General features: G+C 37.6%; 1 protein-coding gene across 3 annotated transcripts in view; it reads right to left on the minus strand.

Moving 5' to 3' along the window:
• Positions 1-21,210, minus strand: part of LOC120523929 (protein Atg16l2-like) — a 202,292-nt gene that overhangs the window by 15,503 nt on the left and 165,579 nt on the right. For all 3 annotated transcript variants that reach the window (XM_039745640.1, XM_039745639.1, XM_039745641.1), the window contains one exon: positions 7,057-7,158. In XM_039745640.1, coding sequence (XP_039601574.1) covers positions 7,057-7,158 — 102 coding nt within the window. The remainder of the gene's footprint in view (positions 1-7,056; positions 7,159-21,210) is intronic.

Here is a 21,210-nt window from a genome sequence, read left to right on the forward strand (position 1 = left end):
CTGGGGGGAAGATTGAGGATGGCACCCGGAGAGCTGCCGGGAGGACAGCCGGCACTTCCGCCACCCTGGGGCGTGGCCAAGGGAGGAATGCCGGGAACACCTGGGGCTCATCCGGGAACTGGATAAAAGGGGACGTCACCATTCATTCAGGGCTGGAGTCGGGTGGAGGCAGGACAAGGCAGGAGAAGAGGGAGTGGAGGCGGCCCGAAGAGAAGGCATTGAGTGGCCAGGACTTGGTGGGGTTGTGTGAGCACTTTTTGAACATTGTAAATAGTATAAACGTGTGGTGGTGTTTAACAACATGTCCACCTGTCTGTGTCCGGGCCGCGTCCACAATATATATACACATACATACATATATATATACACATACATACATACACACATACATACATACACACATATATATATATCTACATATATATATACTGTATATAGCAAAATCCCCGCACTTTGCAGCGACGAAGTACTGCTTTTAAATTTTTATTAAGAAGAAAAGAAAACCTACCAGCTCATATAAGATGCTCCACTAGTTTTTTGTTAAGCAGCCTTTACACAGCTTCTCCGCTGTTTTATAAACGAACGACATATAAGGCCATCCTTTTTTCTTGCTTCGCCAAGGAAGCTGCCTTTTTATTTAAACCACGGGTTCTCCGCTGTTTTATTGTTCGTTTATTACGATTGTTATAGTTCTCTTTATATAGCACGTTGTCAGTTCAGCACTCTGGTTGTAATATGACAAAGCTGCGCAAGCTCACTCTTGAGAATGCAACGTATAGTTGTCCAGGAGAAAAACAATCTTGCCTGAAATCAATGGCAACCTTTTGTAGGGTCTGTCCCTGAGACTTATTACTTGTCATCGCGAAGCAGAGCCTTACTGGAAATTGGAGGCATATGAATTGAAATAGGAGATCAGAGGGTATAATGGGGATGCGAGGAATACATTGAGTGTGGAGAAACTCTAGAGACAGCGTGTGTATTAACTTGTGGATTTTTCTGTGAGTATTTGGTGGCAGCGTAACGAAGTTGCTTCCGCAAGACTGCATTAGCTGTGGAGCTCAGTTCGGAGCATATTCATTTCCCACCTTGTCAATTGTGTAATGCGTTTTTTGAGCAGGTTTGATGCATGGAAGTGATCACTCGTACTGCGTTCAGTCAGTTCAAGTGAGCTGCTCTCTTGTGTGATGTTGAGATGTCCACGGCTTTATTTAATGTTAGCTAAGACCCGGCACTTAAAAGTTTCTCGCTACAGCAATTTTAACTCCGTTACAAAGTAATCCAAAGTCTCGTTTATACCTCGTGTCTTCTCATTAAACTTGTATCTCGCGAATAAAGTATTCGACGAAGGCATGACAAACGGCAGCGGGAGCGTGTCCATAAACTTAATTTAAACTTACGGTTTACACCGTGCTTTGTTTCTGCAGTAGCTGCACTTTTGAATAAGCTTGTATGTGTTTTTCTTCAGCGCTCTTTGGGAGCTCTTCCTTCTTTTCTACGTACTGCGTTCACAGTCAGTTCACGTGCTTACGTGAGAGGCGTAATGATGTGACACGTAACTCCGCCCTCCACGGCCATCGAGCTGAAGTCCATTACAGTATATGGAGAAAAATAGGTTCCAGTTATGACCATTACGCATAGAATTTCGAAATGAAACCTGCCCAACTTTTGTAAGTAAGCTGTAAGGAATGAGCCTGCCAAATTTCAGCCTTATCCCGTGGCGAAGCAAGGAAAGGAATGTAGAGACCGGAGCGACGGACGGCCTTATATAGGCAGGCAGCCAACAACGTGGGAGACGTTGGGATGGGGGACCCAACGCCGGCCTCACACTGTGACCGAGCTGCAGGCTATGGACGTATATATGTACGTAAGTATGATTCAGTTAGTGTTGGGAACCCGCGTACCAAATTTCTTGAAGATGGGCCCATAAGTAACAAAGACCGTTGAAAAGTTCAATAAGGCGGCCGACAGTGGCATCATACCACCGAAATAAGTACGTACATTGGTTTTGGTTAGCGCAGGGAAGCTGCCTACCAAATTTCGTGAAGATGGGGCAATAAATAAGAAAGTTCAACATGGCGAACGTTGTCAACCGTTATGACCATTACGCGTAGAATTTTGAAATGAAACCTGCTTAACTTTTGTAAGTAAGCTGTAAGGAATGAGCATGCCAAATTTCAGCCTTCTACCTACACGGGAAGTTGGAGAATTAGTGACGGTGGAAAGTTCAATATGGCGTCATACCATCGAAATAAGTACGTACATCGGTTTCGGTTAGTGCAGGGAAGCCGCCTACCAAATTTCGTGAAGATGGGGCCGTAAATAAGAAAGTTCAACATGCCGGATGTTTTCGACCGTTATCGACCGTTATGACCATTACGTGTAGAATTTCGAAATGAAACCTGCTTAACTTTTGTAAGTAAGCTGTAAGGAATAAGCCTGCCAAATTTCAGCCTTCTACCTACACGGGAAGTTGGAGAATTAGTGATGAGTGAGTGAGTGAGTGAGTCAGTGAGGGCTTTGCCTTTTATTAGTATAGATTTTTATTTCTATTTAATTTAATCTATTACACTATTATTTATCATGTTTAACTGTGTCTCTGTGAGTAAGTGTGTGCATTCCTGTGGACCCATCGGAAAAATAATAAATCACCGTCCTTTTGACAGTATGAATCTTGGTGTCACTGTGACCGCTACAAATAAACAGATTTAGTTCCTTGCTGAAAAATAAAAAGGGTCTTAGATAAGGAACAATTTGTCTGTAACATCACACCCCCCCCCCATTAGGACTTAGAAGAAACTTTGTATTTCTGACCTACTTTCTATTTTTCAGTGTGGAAATAACCCTTAGATATTTTTCATTTTGCTGATGTATGGTGACGAGGCCTTTCACTAACCCCACTTAACAAAAATTAGTTTTAAAAAAGTATTAAATCATCAAGATAATATATGTGCAAAACATGTGTAAAAATGCTTACGTGTGTTGATCGGCGAAATTTACCAAAGCACTTTTCACAGCAGCAAATATGCTGTAGTTGCTGCTAAATTTGCCCGGCAAAATATTTTCACGTAAATTCTGTAAGATCCTCACTAAGCTGCTTTGGGTATGCGTGATGTCACAACTCAGTCAGTATTCTAGCCTTTCACCATGCATGTGTTTAAAAAAAAAAGAGCATTAGCTAACCATAAGAGTTATATCATGAGTACTGCCACCAGATACAGTATATAACACTGATCCCCGTGCCATGGCCACATGGCTAACTTGCATATATGCTTAGCCATGTGCTACAGTTACTATCCAAAATAAGCTTTAAAGGAATCCTTTCCATACCACAAGAAAGAAAACATATGCAACCCTGTTGAATAATAATTATAATAAGATTAATAATAATAATAATAATAATAAAAGAGGAATTACTGTTTACAAGGTCATTCTACCTTCTTTATGGAAGTAAATAGTGCAAAGCATCTGCACAGAGATTGGAAACAAAACAGACATTCCCCGCTGTGCTCAGAGTCGCAGCTTCACAATGGAATGAATTAGTCTTATGCTGCTACTTTGTGTCATGGCTAATGTCTGCCCCAAGACTGAAACTCTGTGAGTGCAATGATATATACGGTATCTATACACACACACATACAATATAGATATATATATATATATATATATCTTATTATATATATATATATATATCTTTTAACTTATTGCTAGTTTATGGCCATCTATTTTATTTTGTTTGTTATTATCACTCTGTCTGCTGCCTCAGAGCTCTAGCACTATCAAATCTTTGGCCACAATAATCAGTCCAGCATAGTTTGAAGATCATTCTGTAGACACCAGGGACAATTAAAACACAATTGCACCATAATTAGCCACTCAAAACTAGATCCCTTCCTCATTACCTTTAATGCAGTTCCTGTAATTTAGCGAAGTTCCTGAACATTTCTAAGATTTCGCTAAACTCACGACAAGCCAAACTCCACAGGATTAGCTAATCACTAATGCTTACCTTTCTATAGATTTAGTGATGAATGAATCCCGCTAAGTTTGCTTCATTGTGAGTTAGGTGAAATCATTGAAATGTTTTCCAACTTTGCCTAACTTCATAAAATTCATTAAAGCAACGGTGAAGCAGGAACTGAAGTAGTTTTGAGTGAATTATAATGGTGCCATGATCTTTTAAGTGTCCCTGGATGCTTGGAAAATGTCTGTCAACTATGCTGGAGTGATTATTGCGGCTACAAATATGATCTGTGCTGATGGGGAGCAGTGATAATCACTGCGCCACTGTGCCTTAATCAGCAAAAGACCCAGACGGAATGAATACCACAGACAAACTACAACAAATGGCTTTAAAATAGGAATAAGCACATAAAACAAATATCGCTGTGCTCACAGAGTTCAACCTTGAAGCAGTCATTGGCTGCGCCACAAAGTGGCCGCTTAGGACTGGCTTATCCTATTGTTTGAAGCTGCAGCTGCATGTACTGCTGGAATGCCTTTTTGTTTCTCATGTATCTATGAGGATATTTCACACTTTTTTCTTCCATTAAGAACAAGGAAACACCTTGTAAATAGCAACAAATCTTTCGTTATTTTATTTCACATATTGTGTTTTCTGACAAGGACAGGGGAGGGCTCCTTAAGGCTTGTTTTGCGTAGGTGCTGTGGCACATGACTAATTATGCATGCAAATTAGCCATGCAGCTATCCACAGGGTTCAATGTTGTATATCTGGTGCATTCTCATTATTGCCAGCTAATGTACTGTACCTGAAAAATGAAAATACTACACGTTTTTGTTTTTTTTTAATGCATACAAGTTGTAAATCTGGTTGACATTCTCAAGGGGTTGTAACATCATGCTGATAACCAGCAACAATCTTATAGTATGCATGCGTGAAAATTCTGGCCATTTCTGCTACAGCTCTGTGATGTCACACTGGCCTCACAAAGCATTATGGGGCTCGGAAAAAAATGTGTGTTTGCCTTCCACAGGGCAAATTTCCAGGAAACATTTCAGTGATCATGGTCACCAGCAAAAACAGCATATTTGAATTGAATTTAGCTTTATTAAGTTTGACTTCTTTGCATGGAATGTTAGTTGCTTTTTTCTCTCACTGTTTATAAAACAATTCTCCCAATTTGTGGAGGAGTAGCTTCATTCTACATCTTTCAAATATATCTTAAGTTTCACTAACTAGCACAATCTACCTGTGATATAATACATACCATGTTTAAATATGACCAATACAATATTTATTGAAGGCTTTGGAAAATGACTTTGAACAACTTCCAATTTTTGACAGTTAGACACACAAGCCATTTCTTAACTTTAACTTTTAACCTAGTAATATTAATGCTTTGCTTAGTTTGATTTACAAAGACTCATTTCAGTTTTTAGAATGTTGATTTAATGTGATGAAGAAAAAACTTTACTTAAAATATAAATGATTTATGGTAAATTTAAAGTGGTATGTCACTAAAAGAATTTAATTTATAAATTTAAAAAAAATTCTGTTTTGGCAGTAGTAAAGCCTTACGAAACAGCTGAACTACGTATAAACAATTTCTCTGCTAAATGTACACGATCGGTCTGTCTGTTATGTAAGAGTAAGAGCAGGCAGGGAAAGATCAGGACAGATGTTTATCATTCTTTCTGAAATCTGCCTGTTGCAATGAAAAACCCTTCCTGAACGAATGGGTTCATTTCTACAGTACAATCCCAAATTTGAATACTGACCAGTTAATCCAAAGTGTTCACATTAACAAAGCAAAACAAAGATCTAATAACAAATATCTTTATTAACAAAGAACATTTTTAAAACACATGAAGATCACTAATGATAGTATTTAGGCGGAGTGGTGGCTTTGAGGCTAGGGATCTGCACAGGCAATCGGAAGGTTGCCGGTTCGAATCCCGTAAATGCCAATAGGGACTCTGCTCTTTTGGGCCCTTGAGCAAGGCCCTTAACTTGCAATTTCTGAGCGCTTTAAGTAGTGAGAAAAGCGCCATATAAATGCAAAGAATTATTATTATATGATTTGAATCCTTTATCTGAGTGCAGTACTTGAGGAAAACAGTGCGTGCCTTCAATTAAACAGGTAATAGTATTATGGGGTCAATAGTGTCATGTGTACCAAATACAGTGAAATTCTACTTAGTTGTACTAATAGGACCCTAGAATTCCTTGCCCGTCATAAACTGAATTTCAATATTTATATTTGATACTGCCTGAGGTGCCCTTTTTAGGATATGTTTGGAAATCACATGTCAGAAAATGGACTTCAGCCATTATTCCTCAGAAAATTAAAACTAGTCTATGCTGTACATATATATTTCTATATACAGTATTACTTGCAATATTAAAATAGATTTTTTGTTATATTTACTCATAAAATCCCAGTACAGTGATCAATCAAAGACCAAATCCTAGTAGTTGGCTTATATATACGCATAGATATAAATGGGCGGCACTGTGGACAACATGTGCAGCTTCTGTCTTAATTCAGCACCGGTCACTGTTTTTATGGATCTGGCAGATTCTTTCCATGTCCACCTGGATTTTCTCCAAATGCTTCAATTTTTCTTTTACATCTTGATGATTAAGCAAGTTTAATACGTGTGGATGTGTAGGTACTGCAAAAGACTGACATCGTATACATTGTGTTTTCCTACTTTGAACCCAAACCTGCTAGGATAGCCTCCGTCTTCTCATGTCCCTGATTTGTATTTAATGTATCACTATGAATGGACATTAATAAAAGTTAAGGCGATGATCTGCAAGTCTGTTTACTGACTTGTGTGGACAGTGTGCATATTCTGTCAAAGGTTAGAGTTGCTGTTTTCCTTCCATAGTACAAAGTTATTTATGCATATGTATCATAGGCATATGTATACACATGCCTATGATGTCTTACTGGCAGGACAAGATCTTTTTTTACTGAGACTCTTGCTAGGATAGATAAGGTTTCATTGTTAGAAAGCTCAAAATCAGCACGTTTAGAAACAAATAAGGTTTTCCAGTGCTACATTCATGGTTCATGGTTTAGATCATACCTGTGCTGTTGCAATAAACATGTTTCCAATTGTTCTTTGGTCACATTCCATATGTAAAGAGCACCATCTGAAGAGCCTGCAACTGCATAATCACCATCCGGGCTGAAAATACAAGATTGTAAAGAATTAACAGATAGCCCTCTCATTAGTATCATTTTTGTTTTGCTTTTGGCTACTTTCTCTTATTAAATTTTAATAGGTTGACTAGAAATCTAAAATCCTCAAACTAGAGCATGCAATGAGCAAAGGGTATACTCATCTGCCATCAATTACTGATGTTCACATTTGCTTTTGTCAGCCAAATGTGTCCATGTGTGGCTTGTCTGCTCCGGTTATTTTACTATTTCTTCTTCATTCTCTATATGTGCATGTGAAGTTGATTGGTGATTCTAAATTCACACCACATTCAAAAGCCATGTGTTTATGACTAGATGATGTAATGGACTGCTGCAGTAAGTACTTAGAATTATTTTAATAAATGCCTGTAGGCAAAACACTTTTAGAAAAAACATTCAGACTTATTTACCAATGAAAGATAAAAAAAAAACACAAGACTGTATAAGTGTCTTGTTTAAATGAGTTAATTTACCGTTAAATAATATACAAGACTGTCATGATTATAAGATTTTTTTATTTGTAAAGTTTGACTTGGTCAATAACTTTTTATCGTTAATATTTTGTGTGTTCGCTCATGACCATATTATTTACAATCACTATACCCACACATAGTCATATGTTACATCATTACTATTAGCCTATATGAGATGGTAGCAAGGTACTTTTTGTTTTTTGCAATCAAATTTTTATTCAACATATTCAGCTGATACATAGCAGAACGTGATAAACATTTTTTATCAACAGAAAAAACCTCCAAAATTACCAGGTCATGAGAAGTAGTGAACATTAGTTAAAGAAATCAAACAGCAGTTCAACAGTACTGTTGGACAGCAGTACAACAGCGTGCCAGCAAATGGAGCAGAATGGCGACCTACTTTCAGTGGATTCTATGCAAATCAAAAATCCCACGTACAGCTATAGTAATTTTTTTCAGGAGATGCAAATCTTATTGTAGCTCTCTTTTTGACTTGGGCTTGATTAGCACTTTGGGCTTTGTTATCTACAATGTTGTTGTACTTTTTGGCTTCAGAACCTTGCTAGTTAACTAACAACACTCGTCTTACTCTTTCGCTCTACTCTTGTCCCTATTTCTTATTTTCCTGACTGCTATTCCTCTTTGGCAGAGAAATACATTTTACATACTGTACATTTACATTTTGTTATGACTGATGCCTTTAACCACGAAGACTTAAATTTATGATACAATTGGGTTTTTGGTTTTCCAATTGGTGCACAGGCTGGTCAAGTGATTTGTTCAGGGTCACACAATGTCAGTAGTGGGAATTGAGCCCACAATCTCAGGGATTTGAAGTCCAAAGCCAAAACCACTACGTAATAAAATTACCTGTTATTAAAATGCTCTACAACTTCTCCTAACAAGGATTAAGGAAATCCAAAGAAAAATGCAGGTAACAAAAGATAATTAAAATCAAAGTATCAAAATGCTAGAGTATGATTAAATCTGTTAATATTTCTATAACAGTTGTAGCAAGCAAAGGTATTTTTAATGTTAAAATGCTTGTGAGGCAACATTGACCAAAGAGATGTGGTTAGAAGGAGTGTAGTCATCCTGAGGAACTTTGTAATGTGTGTGTGTGTGTGTAACAGGGAGAGAGAGAGAGATGATCAAGCACTGAAAGAGGAGAACCTGTAAGACTAACTCGTCTTATATCTATTGACCTCGGTACATGGTTGTCAGCAAGCTTTGGCAAGGATCATGGCTTAGATCATCTCAAAGTGCTGGGAAAAGTAAGGGCAGTTTGAGCTGCATCTGAATAATGGTGTGATGTGCAGCTGGCAGCATAAATGTGAAGGAAGAGGATGCTACAGGAAAAAAAAGATCATTGGACTTGGAAGGAACAATGGAAGCTGTGGAAATCTGGTAATGTGGCAGCAGTGTTAGAGGGCAGCTGAGAAGGAGACTGCCTTCAGTACACCTCACATAATGGAGCGAGGGAGAGAGATCATGTTCATAATGTGTTAAACTACCAGCACTAATGATGATACAACATCAGCTAAACAATTCTATACAAATCACACAAAATGAACTCTATTATCATATTATCATTCAGTATAAACAGCAAAGGACAATATTAAAAGGTACCTCAAAATCAACATCAAATATTCAACACAAAAAGCAGAAACTATGTAAGTTCAGGATGTTGATGACAAATACTCCAAAACAGTGAGATGCTTAAGTTCATGAATCTTTTAATTTCCCTCACAAAATGTCAACCAAACCTTCAAGGCTTAATGCGGAGCTAAAACGTTCAGGCTTTACATGCACATACATAAGCAACGGTATGCTTCGAAGACTGAAGGGCCCAAGGGCATGCCTGAGCAACCCATGAACATTCTAATGGCACCAGCCACAAAGAAGATTTCATATACCCCCAAAACAAATATTTCTTCACATAAGAATTTGCATTGAGCATATAATAGAAACTTGGAAAATATAATTATAAAGAATATTGTTATATACATTTTAACAATATGTTAAATTATTGAGATGGGTTTACCACTTATTTCATTTTTGCATAACAGCAATATCTGCTGGGAGATGGAGGAAAGTGCCCCACATTTCCTGAATGCACTGATGTCACTGGTAGTGATTCAACACATCCACTTTTTAGTAGTAGTAGTTGCATTGTCATCTGTAGCAATGACATTTTTACTTGCATATTTGACCATGTAACATTCACCACTTTCCAGCACCAAGAAAACATTTTATATACAGTATATAAAACAATACATTCACACACAGGGTGAGCATAAGGTTTTCATACTCTGTCTGCCCTGTACTGTTCCATATCTTTTCCACATATTTTAACTATCTGTCATTACATTTATCACAAAAAACAGCTATATATGTGTCACTACCTTCTAATTCTTCTAAGTGTTCATTCGTTTTATTCAGGTACTGTAGATTTATAGAGTCATGCTAATTTCAAATCAGAGATGATCAAAAAAATATAATAGAGAAAAGATTGTAATAAATGTCATCAGCAGAATTCAGTTTGTGCTTTAGCAGAGGCTGGTGTATTTCATCTTCACGTGCATTGAAAAAGATCCAAAATACAAAGCTTAATACAGGCAGAAAATACAAAGTGTAATTTCAGACAGTAAACAAAGAAAGGAAAGCACAGCAAATAAGTCAAAATTAGTTCTTCACAATCATTGCATATATTAATTCACTACATTAAATGTTATTCTGTTGTGAAGCATTTTATTATAAAATTTTAAAATACTTTGTCTGTTCTTGCAGATTACAATAGAGCTTAAGGTAACCCTCGGCACAGGCATGGAAAAATGAATTATTTTATCACAGATTGTTGGATCTATTTTCATTGAGGTAAGAATACATTTCCTGTTTGCTCATCTGCTCATTTTCACCATCGTAGGTGTAGTTTAGTCACAGATAATGAATTCTGATGCTGCTTAGAGCAATTTTATCCTTCAAGAAAATGGTTTGAAAATGTACATATCCATAATGTGAACATACATTTATAAAACAAAGCATTTACAGTTTTATTGATTTCCTTAGATTTATATCTTGAAGTGCTAAGGTTGGATGTGAAAACTTGAATCAAAGACCTACTGATTGTGGACTGTTGTGTTTGTAGCACTCATTTTTCAATGGAAGACAACTTGTCGCTAATCAGGAAAAAAAGTGTTCCTGATTGTCCGTTACTGAAGCCAACCGCAGTTACAAACTTATTTCACGTAGGTCACTTAACTGCAGCTGGAACTGAAGAATAATAGAAGAATAATAAAAATGGCAAAGGCATTTACTAGCAAATTAAATACTGTAGAGATGAGTAGCTGTTATGTAATAGCAAGGTAGAACAATCGTTACTGATGCTGCTTCACAGATCTAGTGTGATGAGTTTAAATCATGTGCCTTATTGCTGTCCAAATACAAGTAAACTTACTCAAATGAAAGTGCCCATTTGGTCCTTCAGGTTTAGATTGTTTCTTCCAGTTTAATTTTGGAAAGTGGAAAAATGTCTCCAGACAGAACTCTGTGATTGATGATAGTCAAAAAGTTTGTCCTTATCTGTTGCACATATTGCAGACTCAAGTAAAAAAGTAGGCTCAGTCCCCTGATAAGTTATCCAGTGGTTGAAGCAGTCTTTATCTGTGGGTATAACTTCATATTTTACACAGGTACACCACCAATCGCCAATTGTCTGCTACATCATCTTAGCTTGGAGTTGCATAATTTGCTATTTTTGTCTCTCAATGTCTGCTCTCCTCTCTGTTCTTTGCTCTTTGATCTGTTGGATCTCCTCATCAGTATATTCTGGCTTGCTGAAATCTGGTACAGCAATAACGGTAAATGTATCCTTGTCTTCACAGTTGGACATTTTTCCAATTTAAAACGATAGATTACACTGCACAACAAAGTTTTTGCTTCTTGAACACTGTTGGGCGTTTCTTATAGATTTTTGGGTGCTGATCACGAATATAACATCAAAATTTACCCATCACGTACTGTTTCAGTTTTGTCATGATTTTTTCTTATATTTGTATCCAAACATTTTTGCTCCTGTGACATATCAACAACGGTTTGTGCAGCCTGGGCATGTCCAGGCATGAAATCAGGCCAGGTTGGAAGCTGTTCTGTGGAAGTTGACATCCTGGGCAGGACTGAAAGAGCTTGACGCTGTCTCAGCATGCTGTAAAGGTGGCTTGCATACACCAATCCTGCTCATTTTGTTTGTGTGTCAGTGGGTATGTACAGTATCAGTATAGTAAATTGTAGTATCTGTAGCAATATAACAGTAAGTAAGCTTGATGCTATAGATGTTTTGGTGTCGGGCGATATATCTCGTCAATGTCGTAACAGCCGTGATACATTCTGGTATAACTGTGGCGAATATACACTTGTGCCTCAGAGATGTTGGAAGACTGCTCTTGTGAAGAAAGCTTATCATCTGTATTTTGGCTGCAAAATTGGTGATCAAGACAAGGAATGGGCGCTTCACATTTGCTGTGCGACATGTGCTGTCAGTCTGACAGCCTGGCACAGAGGCACTCGAAAGACGATGCCTTCGCTGTTCCGATGATATTGTATGGCGAGAACAGAAATACCATGTGACGGACTGTTGCTTCTATTTGACTATTGTGTCTAGTTTCTCTGCCAAATACAAGAAGTCAATTGAATATCCTAATCTGCCTTTAGCAATGAGACCCGTGCCACATGACGACAGTCTTCCAATTCCGAAATCACCTAGGATTGGACCTTAGACGAACCAGATGAAGAAACTGCAATGCAGGGTATTGAGAGTGCCATTGACCCGGATTTTGAACCGTGCTCATCAGGCGATCCACATCTGATAACACAGTCCGAATTGAACAATTTGGTCAGAGATTTGGGTCTGTCAAAAGCAAAAGCCGAACTGCTGGGTTCGAGACTGCAGGAATGGTGTTTGCTGTCACCAGGTACAAAAATTACTGTGTTTCGAGGCCGACATCATGATATGACCAAATTTTTTGCACAAGTCGACAGTCTCTGTTTCTGTTGTAACATTGAAGAATTGTTCTCAGCTTTGGGTTGTGATCACAAACTGGAAGAGTGGCGTCTCTTAATTGATTCGTCAATGTTAAGCCTAAAAGCTGTTCTGTTACACAATGGCAACGTTTATCCTTCAGTAGATAGATAGATAGATAGATAGATAGATAGATAGATAGATAGATACACATGTTGGCTATGCAGCACACATAAAAGAATCGTATGAGAATATGGAACTGTTCCTGAAGCATATCCAGTACAACAGGTACAACTGGGATATCTGTGGAGATCTTAAGTCGTTGCTTTGTTACTAGGACTGCAGCTCGGCTATGCAAAGTATTGTTGTTTCATCTGTGATTGGGACAGCCGTGCCAAACAGTCGCACTATTCTCGACAGAACTGGCCACTCCGTAAAAAGATAGTTCCAGGACTGAAAAATTTGGCACATGAACCGCTTGTCGACCCGGCAAATTTATTTTTGCCTCCTCTTCACATAAAACTGGGACTCATGAAGAATTTCGTGAAAGCACTGAACAAGGAAGGCAAAGGTTTTCGTTATTTAAGACAGATGTTCCCAAGAATAACTGACGGCAAGATCAAAGAGGGCATTTTTATTGGCCCCCAGATCAGACATGTTATGAGTAACAAGTGGTTTAAAGATCTGTTAGTTGGGCCGGAAAAAATTGCCTGGAAAATCTTCAAAGTCGTTGTTGACAATTTTCTGGGCAATTACAGAGCCCCAAACTACATTCAGCTGGTAGATAAACTTCTCAAAGCATACAAGACAATGAAGTGCAACATGTCACTCAAGATTAATTTCCTTCACTCACACTTGAACTTCTTTCCCACAAATCTCAATGCTGTCAGTGCTGAACACGGTGAAAAGTTTCACCAGGACATTGCTATGATGGAGAAACAATACCAGGGCAACTGGAATCCGTCAGTGCTTGCTGACTACTGTTGGACACTGCAATGTGATGCACCAGACATTGAATACAAAAGAAAATCAGAATCAAAACACTTTTAATTCTGTTGAATTTAATAGCTTATGCAAAACATAAACATGACTAAATACATTATTGTCAGTAAACATGCAAATGTCTATTTCTCAGAGTTGCTACGTGATGCAGTAAAACCAAAACTATATTTATGCATAACCAGTAGGTACTTGTCAGAATCAGCAAAAACTTTTCAGGAAGCAAGATGTTTCAAAAAAATTGTTGTGCAGTGTTATTTGTCTAAATCCAAAAAGAAAACGTAATTAAAAATTGTGGATTGTCAAAGTGAAACTATTTTTTGTGCTATTCACAACATGACCTAGAAGAAACTATGATACTAAGGGATGAAAGGTTATCGGAGAAATAGAGAGAAATTTGCCAAGATCAGGTGAAGGGCGGGTTTACTTTTAAAATGGCTGACTCTCACTAATAGTTTGTTTATTTTTTTAATTGTTTTTTAAAGGGACATAGATACATTTCTTTATAATATTTGTGCAATGTCAAGACACAGAGTAATATCTGATAACATACTTGCAAATTTTTGTATTTGGTCATTTTAAGTCTTTTTTCGTGTATGGATCTGGGTTATCTTAAATCTTATTGTATGCTACAAGTACGAAGGTATTTTTAAAATTAATTAAAAAAAAACACTTTTGAACACGTGACAAATTATTCAAATTTAACCACTTTTCAAATTTTTGCTCGTCAAAATAATACATCTAGGACACACCATGTGGTCCAAAATTGTACCATAGATTGTCAAGAGTTTGGTTTGTTCAAGAACATTTATCTTTATTTTCCAACCTTCATTAGGCCATGTGCCAGAGATAACTGCTCTGCTGAAATGGATCTTTTAAGCTTCAATTATTCAGTAGATTAAAAATTCCTTGCAACATTTTCCAGTACTTTGCTCTACCCATTTAGCTATCAGATCTAATGAGCTGCTTAGTCTCAGCTGATGAGAAAAGTTCCCACAGCATTATCTTACTACCAGTTGTGGTTTTCCTCTCAAGTCTCTTTCTAGTTCAGAGGGTGAATTTTGATAAATTTTCTTTTGTACGCATTGTCAGGGGAGTGTGATACAATTTCAGTTCCACAAAGGGTGAGCAGCACATTTATATCATGTTGTGATTTTGCACTTTTGTCCTAATCTATCAATTTTAGTCATTTTTAGCTGACTTCCCTAGACTTCAGTTTTATACTTTTCATCGAGACTCACTATGTATGCAATAATTATTCACCAACCTCAGTAATATTGCACATACCATATATGCTTTTTATGTGGCAGCACAGTTAGTGAAGCCGTAGTACACCTTGTCTGCAACCCTACCTTCTTTGATTGTACTAAATGGAAAGACAAGAGGGGAGGGGCAAGTCAAGATTTCTTAAAAATGTGGTTTGAAGGGAAAGAAAATTAGAAGGAAGAAAAGGAGGCTGAAAACCAGCTGAAGGAGAAATGTTTAAAGAGGCAGAAGGTGTTATCAATGTTTTTGCCTGCTTTCAATCCAGTTTATATTTAGCCTGCTTTATTTTTACTCCTTTCAACCATTTTCATACTATAATTTATTTCTCACTTGTATTATTATTGATTTCAGATAAGAAAGAAAAAATACAGATATATGTTGCATTGGAAGTTTTATGGTGGCAGACATGCTAATTAATATATAATATTCAACAACTAGCAAAATACCCGCGCTTCGCAGCGGAGAAGTAGTGTGTTAAAGAAGCAATGAAAAAGAAAAGGAAACATTTTGAAAATAACGTAACATGATTGTCAATGTAATTGTTTTGTCACTGTTGTGAGTGATGAGTGTTGTTGTCATATATATATATATATATATTTAAACACACATACATAAACATATATATATATATATACATATCTATACATATACACATATATATATACACATATATATATATACATACATACACACACACATATATAAACATATATATACATATACATACATATCTACATATATACACACACAGCTATTTCGTATCAGTGCAATACGCTGCTTGTTAAAACGGATAACTCCCGCTCTTACGTGCAAGTCTGTGTGGATATTATGAACTATCGTATTTGTTCAAGTTCTATTTAAATTTTAAATAGAAGGAATTTTTATTTAGTCGACAGAAATATCTTTGGTAGGAATGGTAAAAACAGACAGGAATATTATTCGTGAATAAATCAACTCAAACCTTAAACAACTTATAATATTTTGCTCTCCATAAAAATTTATCCTGTCTAAATTATACAAGTTAGAAATAAAGTAAACGTTAAAAGAACAAACATTCACATTTCTTTACTCTTATGTAATTTTATATAAAAATAAACTTAGATTTTAAATATCCCAAAAGATTTTGCTCTCCATAAAAATATATCCTGTCAAAATGATACAAATTCAAATATGAACATGCTGCATAACAAAACCTAGAAATATAAATAAAATGTGTTCTTTCAGCAATAACAAATCAAATCATTCAGTTGTCTTTGCTCATATGTCATTTTAGAGCTGGACGCCTGGCATCTTTTTGGCCACAGGTTCGCTTTATGTTTGGTGTGAGGTTCTGTGTTGTGGAGATTCTCAGGATGGATTGCAGGTGCTCATCAGTGAGGCGACTCCTGTGTGCTGTTTTGTTAGTCTTTATCACTGAGAAGAGCTTCTCACACAGATATGTGCTACCAAACATGCACAAGGTTCGAGCCGCATGTAGACGGACTTTTTGTTCTTCAAAGTCACCAAAGCGCCGTGCAAACTCAGTGCGCCAGTTTATCAGCAAAGTGCGATTTGGGAACACCGTAGTGACGACTTGGTTTAACATTACTTGGCAACAGGGAAAGTGAGGCAAGGTGCACTGGTGCATTTGTGTCTCCCATAAAAGCAGCTTCACTTGAAATCACTTTGTGATTGTGCACGGGTTAAAACGTCCGCTGAAGTGTCAGATTCTTATTTAATTATGCTGCTTTCTGTATCTTCTGCATTGCATTCAGGTTAACCTGATGTTTTGTCTCATAGTGCCGCCTTAGATTAAATTCTGTAATTACAGCCACATTAGCTCCAACAAATGAGACACACGGGTTCAGTCAACATATACTCAGCCTCCCATCGGTTTTTTAACGGCTCTATTTTCAGAATCAACTTTTCTCTTCAGCATCGTGTGAGCTAGCTTCGCAATAACTTGATTAACTCGGTAAGTGTTGGCAAGGCAGCTGAAGCGCTGCATTATGGGATCTGTAGTTTATTGTGTTACCAGCGCTTCATATACCCGGCTTTAATAACAATAATACAGTATATAAAATGATCTCGCGGCGGATATAATTACACGCGGGCGGATGTGGCCCGGCCCTTGAGTTTGACACATATGGACTAAATAGAACTTGAAAAGATATATTTTTTCAAATGTGATCGCAATTCAGATAGAGTTGACGCGCACTACAGCCTGCATGCCTCAATAAGTCATCCTTCCCTCGCTCTTACTTTTTTACCGTCATCTAATGAATACACTGAGTATGGCTTTACCAAAACAATCATTGATGGCTAATAAAGTATCCATTATTCGAGTATGTAGATCGGGTTATATATATATACATATATATATATATATATACCCGCGATCGCAGCGAGAAGTAGTGTGTTAAAAAGCTAGAAAAGAAAAGGGAACATTTTAAAAATAACGTAACATGACTGTCAATATACAGTATTTGTTTTGTGAGTGTTACTGAGTGTTGCTGTCATCAAGGATTTGATTATCATTATTTCTTTCAATCAGGTTCGTATTTGTAGGATGTGTTGTGTTCAAGTTACATTCCGTGTTTGTCAATCGCTGTAAAGATGACAGGTTTCATTCATCGATTCGCTTCTTACTGCATCAATAAACAGCTCGCCTTCTTCTTTATCTGAGACCTGACACACTGCATGCACGGTTTTTTACACTGTCTTCCTTTAGCGGACATTGACTTTTTCCAACGTGTGCTTTGTTTTGGATTTATGAATATGCTTGTATGTATCAGACGCTTCATATTTTTGCTGCCTTTTCAATTGTGTAATTCGGTTTTGTTCAGCCTTTGGAACTGTTGCTTTTATCTGTGCACTGCGCCAGTTCACGTGAGCCGCTCGTGTACATGCATCGAAGTTTCCCAGCTGTGCTGGTGCCATCTCGCTATGTCCATGGCTGTATTTAATGTTACCTTAGTCCTGGCACTTAAAACTTTCTCTCGCAGTTTCGCTGAGTTTGTACCAAACACCACCCTGACCATCTCATCTTCCTCTGCATAAGCACAGTCCTTAACCCGTGAATATTTAGTGGAGTTTGCTATTGATTGCCGCTGACGGACGGCCTTATATGGGCAGGCACTAAATTACAAACGCCAGCGCAGCCTGTCTATGAACTTAATTTAAAGTGTAGGTTTACATCGTGCTTTGTTTCAAGTAGCAGAACTCATGAATATGGTTGTATATGTCACTCGCTCGCTTCTTATTGTTTCGCTGCCTTCTCAATTATATAATGCATGTTTTCTTCAGCGCTTTTTTTAGGTCTTCCTGGTTTTCTATGGACTGCGTGATTACGGGGAGGCGTGATGATGTCACACGAAACTCCGCCCCACGGCGTTGAAGCTCATCTCCATTACAGTAAATGGAGAAAAACTGCTTCCAGTTATGACCATTACGCGTAGAATTTCGATATAAAACCTGCCCAACTTTTGTAAGTAAGCTGTAAGGAATAAGCCTGCCAAATTTCAGCCTTCCACCCACACGGGAAGTTGGAGAATTAGTGATGAGTCAGTGAGTGAGTCAGCGAGTGAGTCAGTGAGTGAGTGAGGGCTTTGCCTTTTATTAGTATAGATGTAATACATGCTCTGATTGGGTAGCTTCTAAACCATCCGCCAATAGCGTCCCTTGTATGAAATCAACAGGGCAAACAAACTGAGGAAGCGTGTAGCATAAATTAAAAGACCCATTGTCCGCAGAAATCAGCGAACCAGCAAAAAATCCGTGATATATATTTAGATGTGTTTACATTTAAAATCCGCGATAGAGTGAAGCCACGAAAGTCGAAGCGCGATATAGCGAGGGATTACTGTATACAATATTTTGTTGGTCTAAACAAGAAGAAATATTAGGAAAAACATTTGTCTTCCAATAAGTGTGAACTCCATCCAAAAGGGAAACAATTACAAAATTTCTTAGACATTCTTCTTTCCCTAGAGGAGTTAATATACAACTACTGATAAGATCTAAGTGTCATTCACAACAAATGTCAAGGGAGGTGGATGCAAAAACATCCATTGACTTTCTTTAACTCTTATTATTGTTTAGATGAATGCAAAGGCCTCCTTGGACCCCTTAGTTTGGTTGTTCTTATGGTAACAGCTGGGCCCTTGCTTCTCTAAGGTCAATTGCATTAAGAGATACACAGCAGTGACTTACTGTTTTTATGTTCAAAGAAATTCTGACTGGCAAGGTCACCCACTAAGCTGAATAAGTAAAATTTAGTACATGAATGAGAAGTAAGTTAGAATACCATAACATTCAAAAAAAATAACCAGAAAACAGAGTTAATTTAAAAACAGAAAGAAAGCACTTCTATTAAAATAAAAAATATTCTGTTAATGATCTCTACTAGAGATAAAGTTACAAGTAATGAAAAACCCATGAAAAGGTAGAAATTACAATATTATCATTCCATATGAATAGAATTTACTTTAGGGATAACAACCATGAGCTATATAAAGTGCAGGATATGGTTTGATGTTGAGCCCTTGTATTAATGTACTTGAGTAGGTCATGTCTACTTTTTTATTTTGTTAGAATCTGTTAGTACAAATTACTGCAAACACGTTTACAGAAAGGATTGGCAATTTATTAAAATTCAAAAACTGAATGTTTCATTTATATAAGCATTCAGACCCTTAATCTGTATTTGTAGAAGTCTATTTGGCAGCAACTGCAGCTTTCAGTTTTCTTTTGGTAAGTCTATACTAGATTTGCACAACTGGGTTTGGGCAGTTTATCACATTCTTTATTGCATCTCCATAGCTTTGTTAGACAGAATGGAAAGTGTCTGCAAAATGCCATCTTCAGGTCTCTCCACAGATGTTCTATGGAGTTAAATCTGGGCTTTGGTGGGTTAATCAGGGACAGTCTAAGACTTCTCCTGTAGCCACTCCTGCATTTTCTTGGTTGTATGTTTCAGGTCATTGTCATGCTGAAAAGTGAAGTGTTGCCCCATTTTAAAGTCACACACACATTCTGGAGCATGTTTTCTTTCCAAGGACCACTCTGTATTTGGCTGTATTCATCCTTCCCTGTCCCTGCCACCATCATGCTTCATCATAAGAATGATATTAGGCAGGTGATGGGAAGGAGCTCTGTACAAACCATATAGTGTATGATTTTTTTCTTCTGTACTAAGTACATACATGTTGTGAAGTCAACCCTGACACAGACAGACACAGGAGGCCCAGGTGCAAACACACTCTTTATTTTTTTCTTTTTTCTCTTGTAGGAAACACCTTCTTCCATTTCTCACAAGCTCAACACAGTTCCAAAGCACAGATAAGCACAACACAATTGTTCTTCTCTCTCTTTCTCTTCCTTCCTCCATTCCTCCAGGCAAGCTTCATCTCCCTCCTCCCAACTCTGGCTCCTGGAGTAGTGTCTGCTGGCTCCTTTTATAAGGCACCCGGAATGCTCCAGGTGATTGATCACCTACTTTCAGGTGGGGTGAAGGAACTGCCCATATGGGCTCAGCAGCGGCTGCAGCACCCACTGGTGGTGCCCCAAGATCCCAACAGGGCTATATCCAACTCCAATGGAGCCCTATGGGAGTCTGAGGCACTGCTGCAACCCAAGGGGGCTGCCACCTAGCACTCCGGGGGAGGTAATGCTAGTAAAGATAACTAATGCAACAAATCTTTTCATGTTTCATTAAAATCTAGCGCAAATTATAAAAGGAACTGCTGAAAATAAAGCATTAATGACCACAGAAAACAAAATAAAATGTTTTGAAAAATAAATTCCATCCACTTAGAAAGCTGACAATTTTAAAATAAAGTGAGCCAATCGGTATATACTGTACTTTATGGCATTGTATAATTTGATGGAATACATATCAAAAAAACACATATGTAATAATACTGAAATAATGACAGCTACAAGATATACAATATGTTTTATTTATTATTATTTTTGTTCTTAAATGCATGATGTATGTAATCTCCTTTGTAGTCATTATGATTTTGGCAGCTAGACAAAAGAATAAAAATTATATTGACCAAGGCTGCATTAAACTGTGTCTTTAAAAAATTAGACGGATTATCCATCCATTATCCAACCCGCTATATCCTAACTACAGGGTCACAGGGGTCTGGTGGAGCCAATCCCAGCCAACACAGGACGTAAGGCAGGAAACAAACCCTGGGCAGGGCACCAGCCCACCACAGTAGAAGGATTATGTTACATTAAAATCATGAAGAAAAGATTTTGGACCTGGGAAAAATTGTATGGCTATGCACCA

This window comes from Polypterus senegalus, chromosome 2 (assembly GCF_016835505.1).
Source record: "Polypterus senegalus isolate Bchr_013 chromosome 2, ASM1683550v1, whole genome shotgun sequence".
Taxonomy (NCBI): domain Eukaryota; kingdom Metazoa; phylum Chordata; class Cladistia; order Polypteriformes; family Polypteridae; genus Polypterus; species Polypterus senegalus.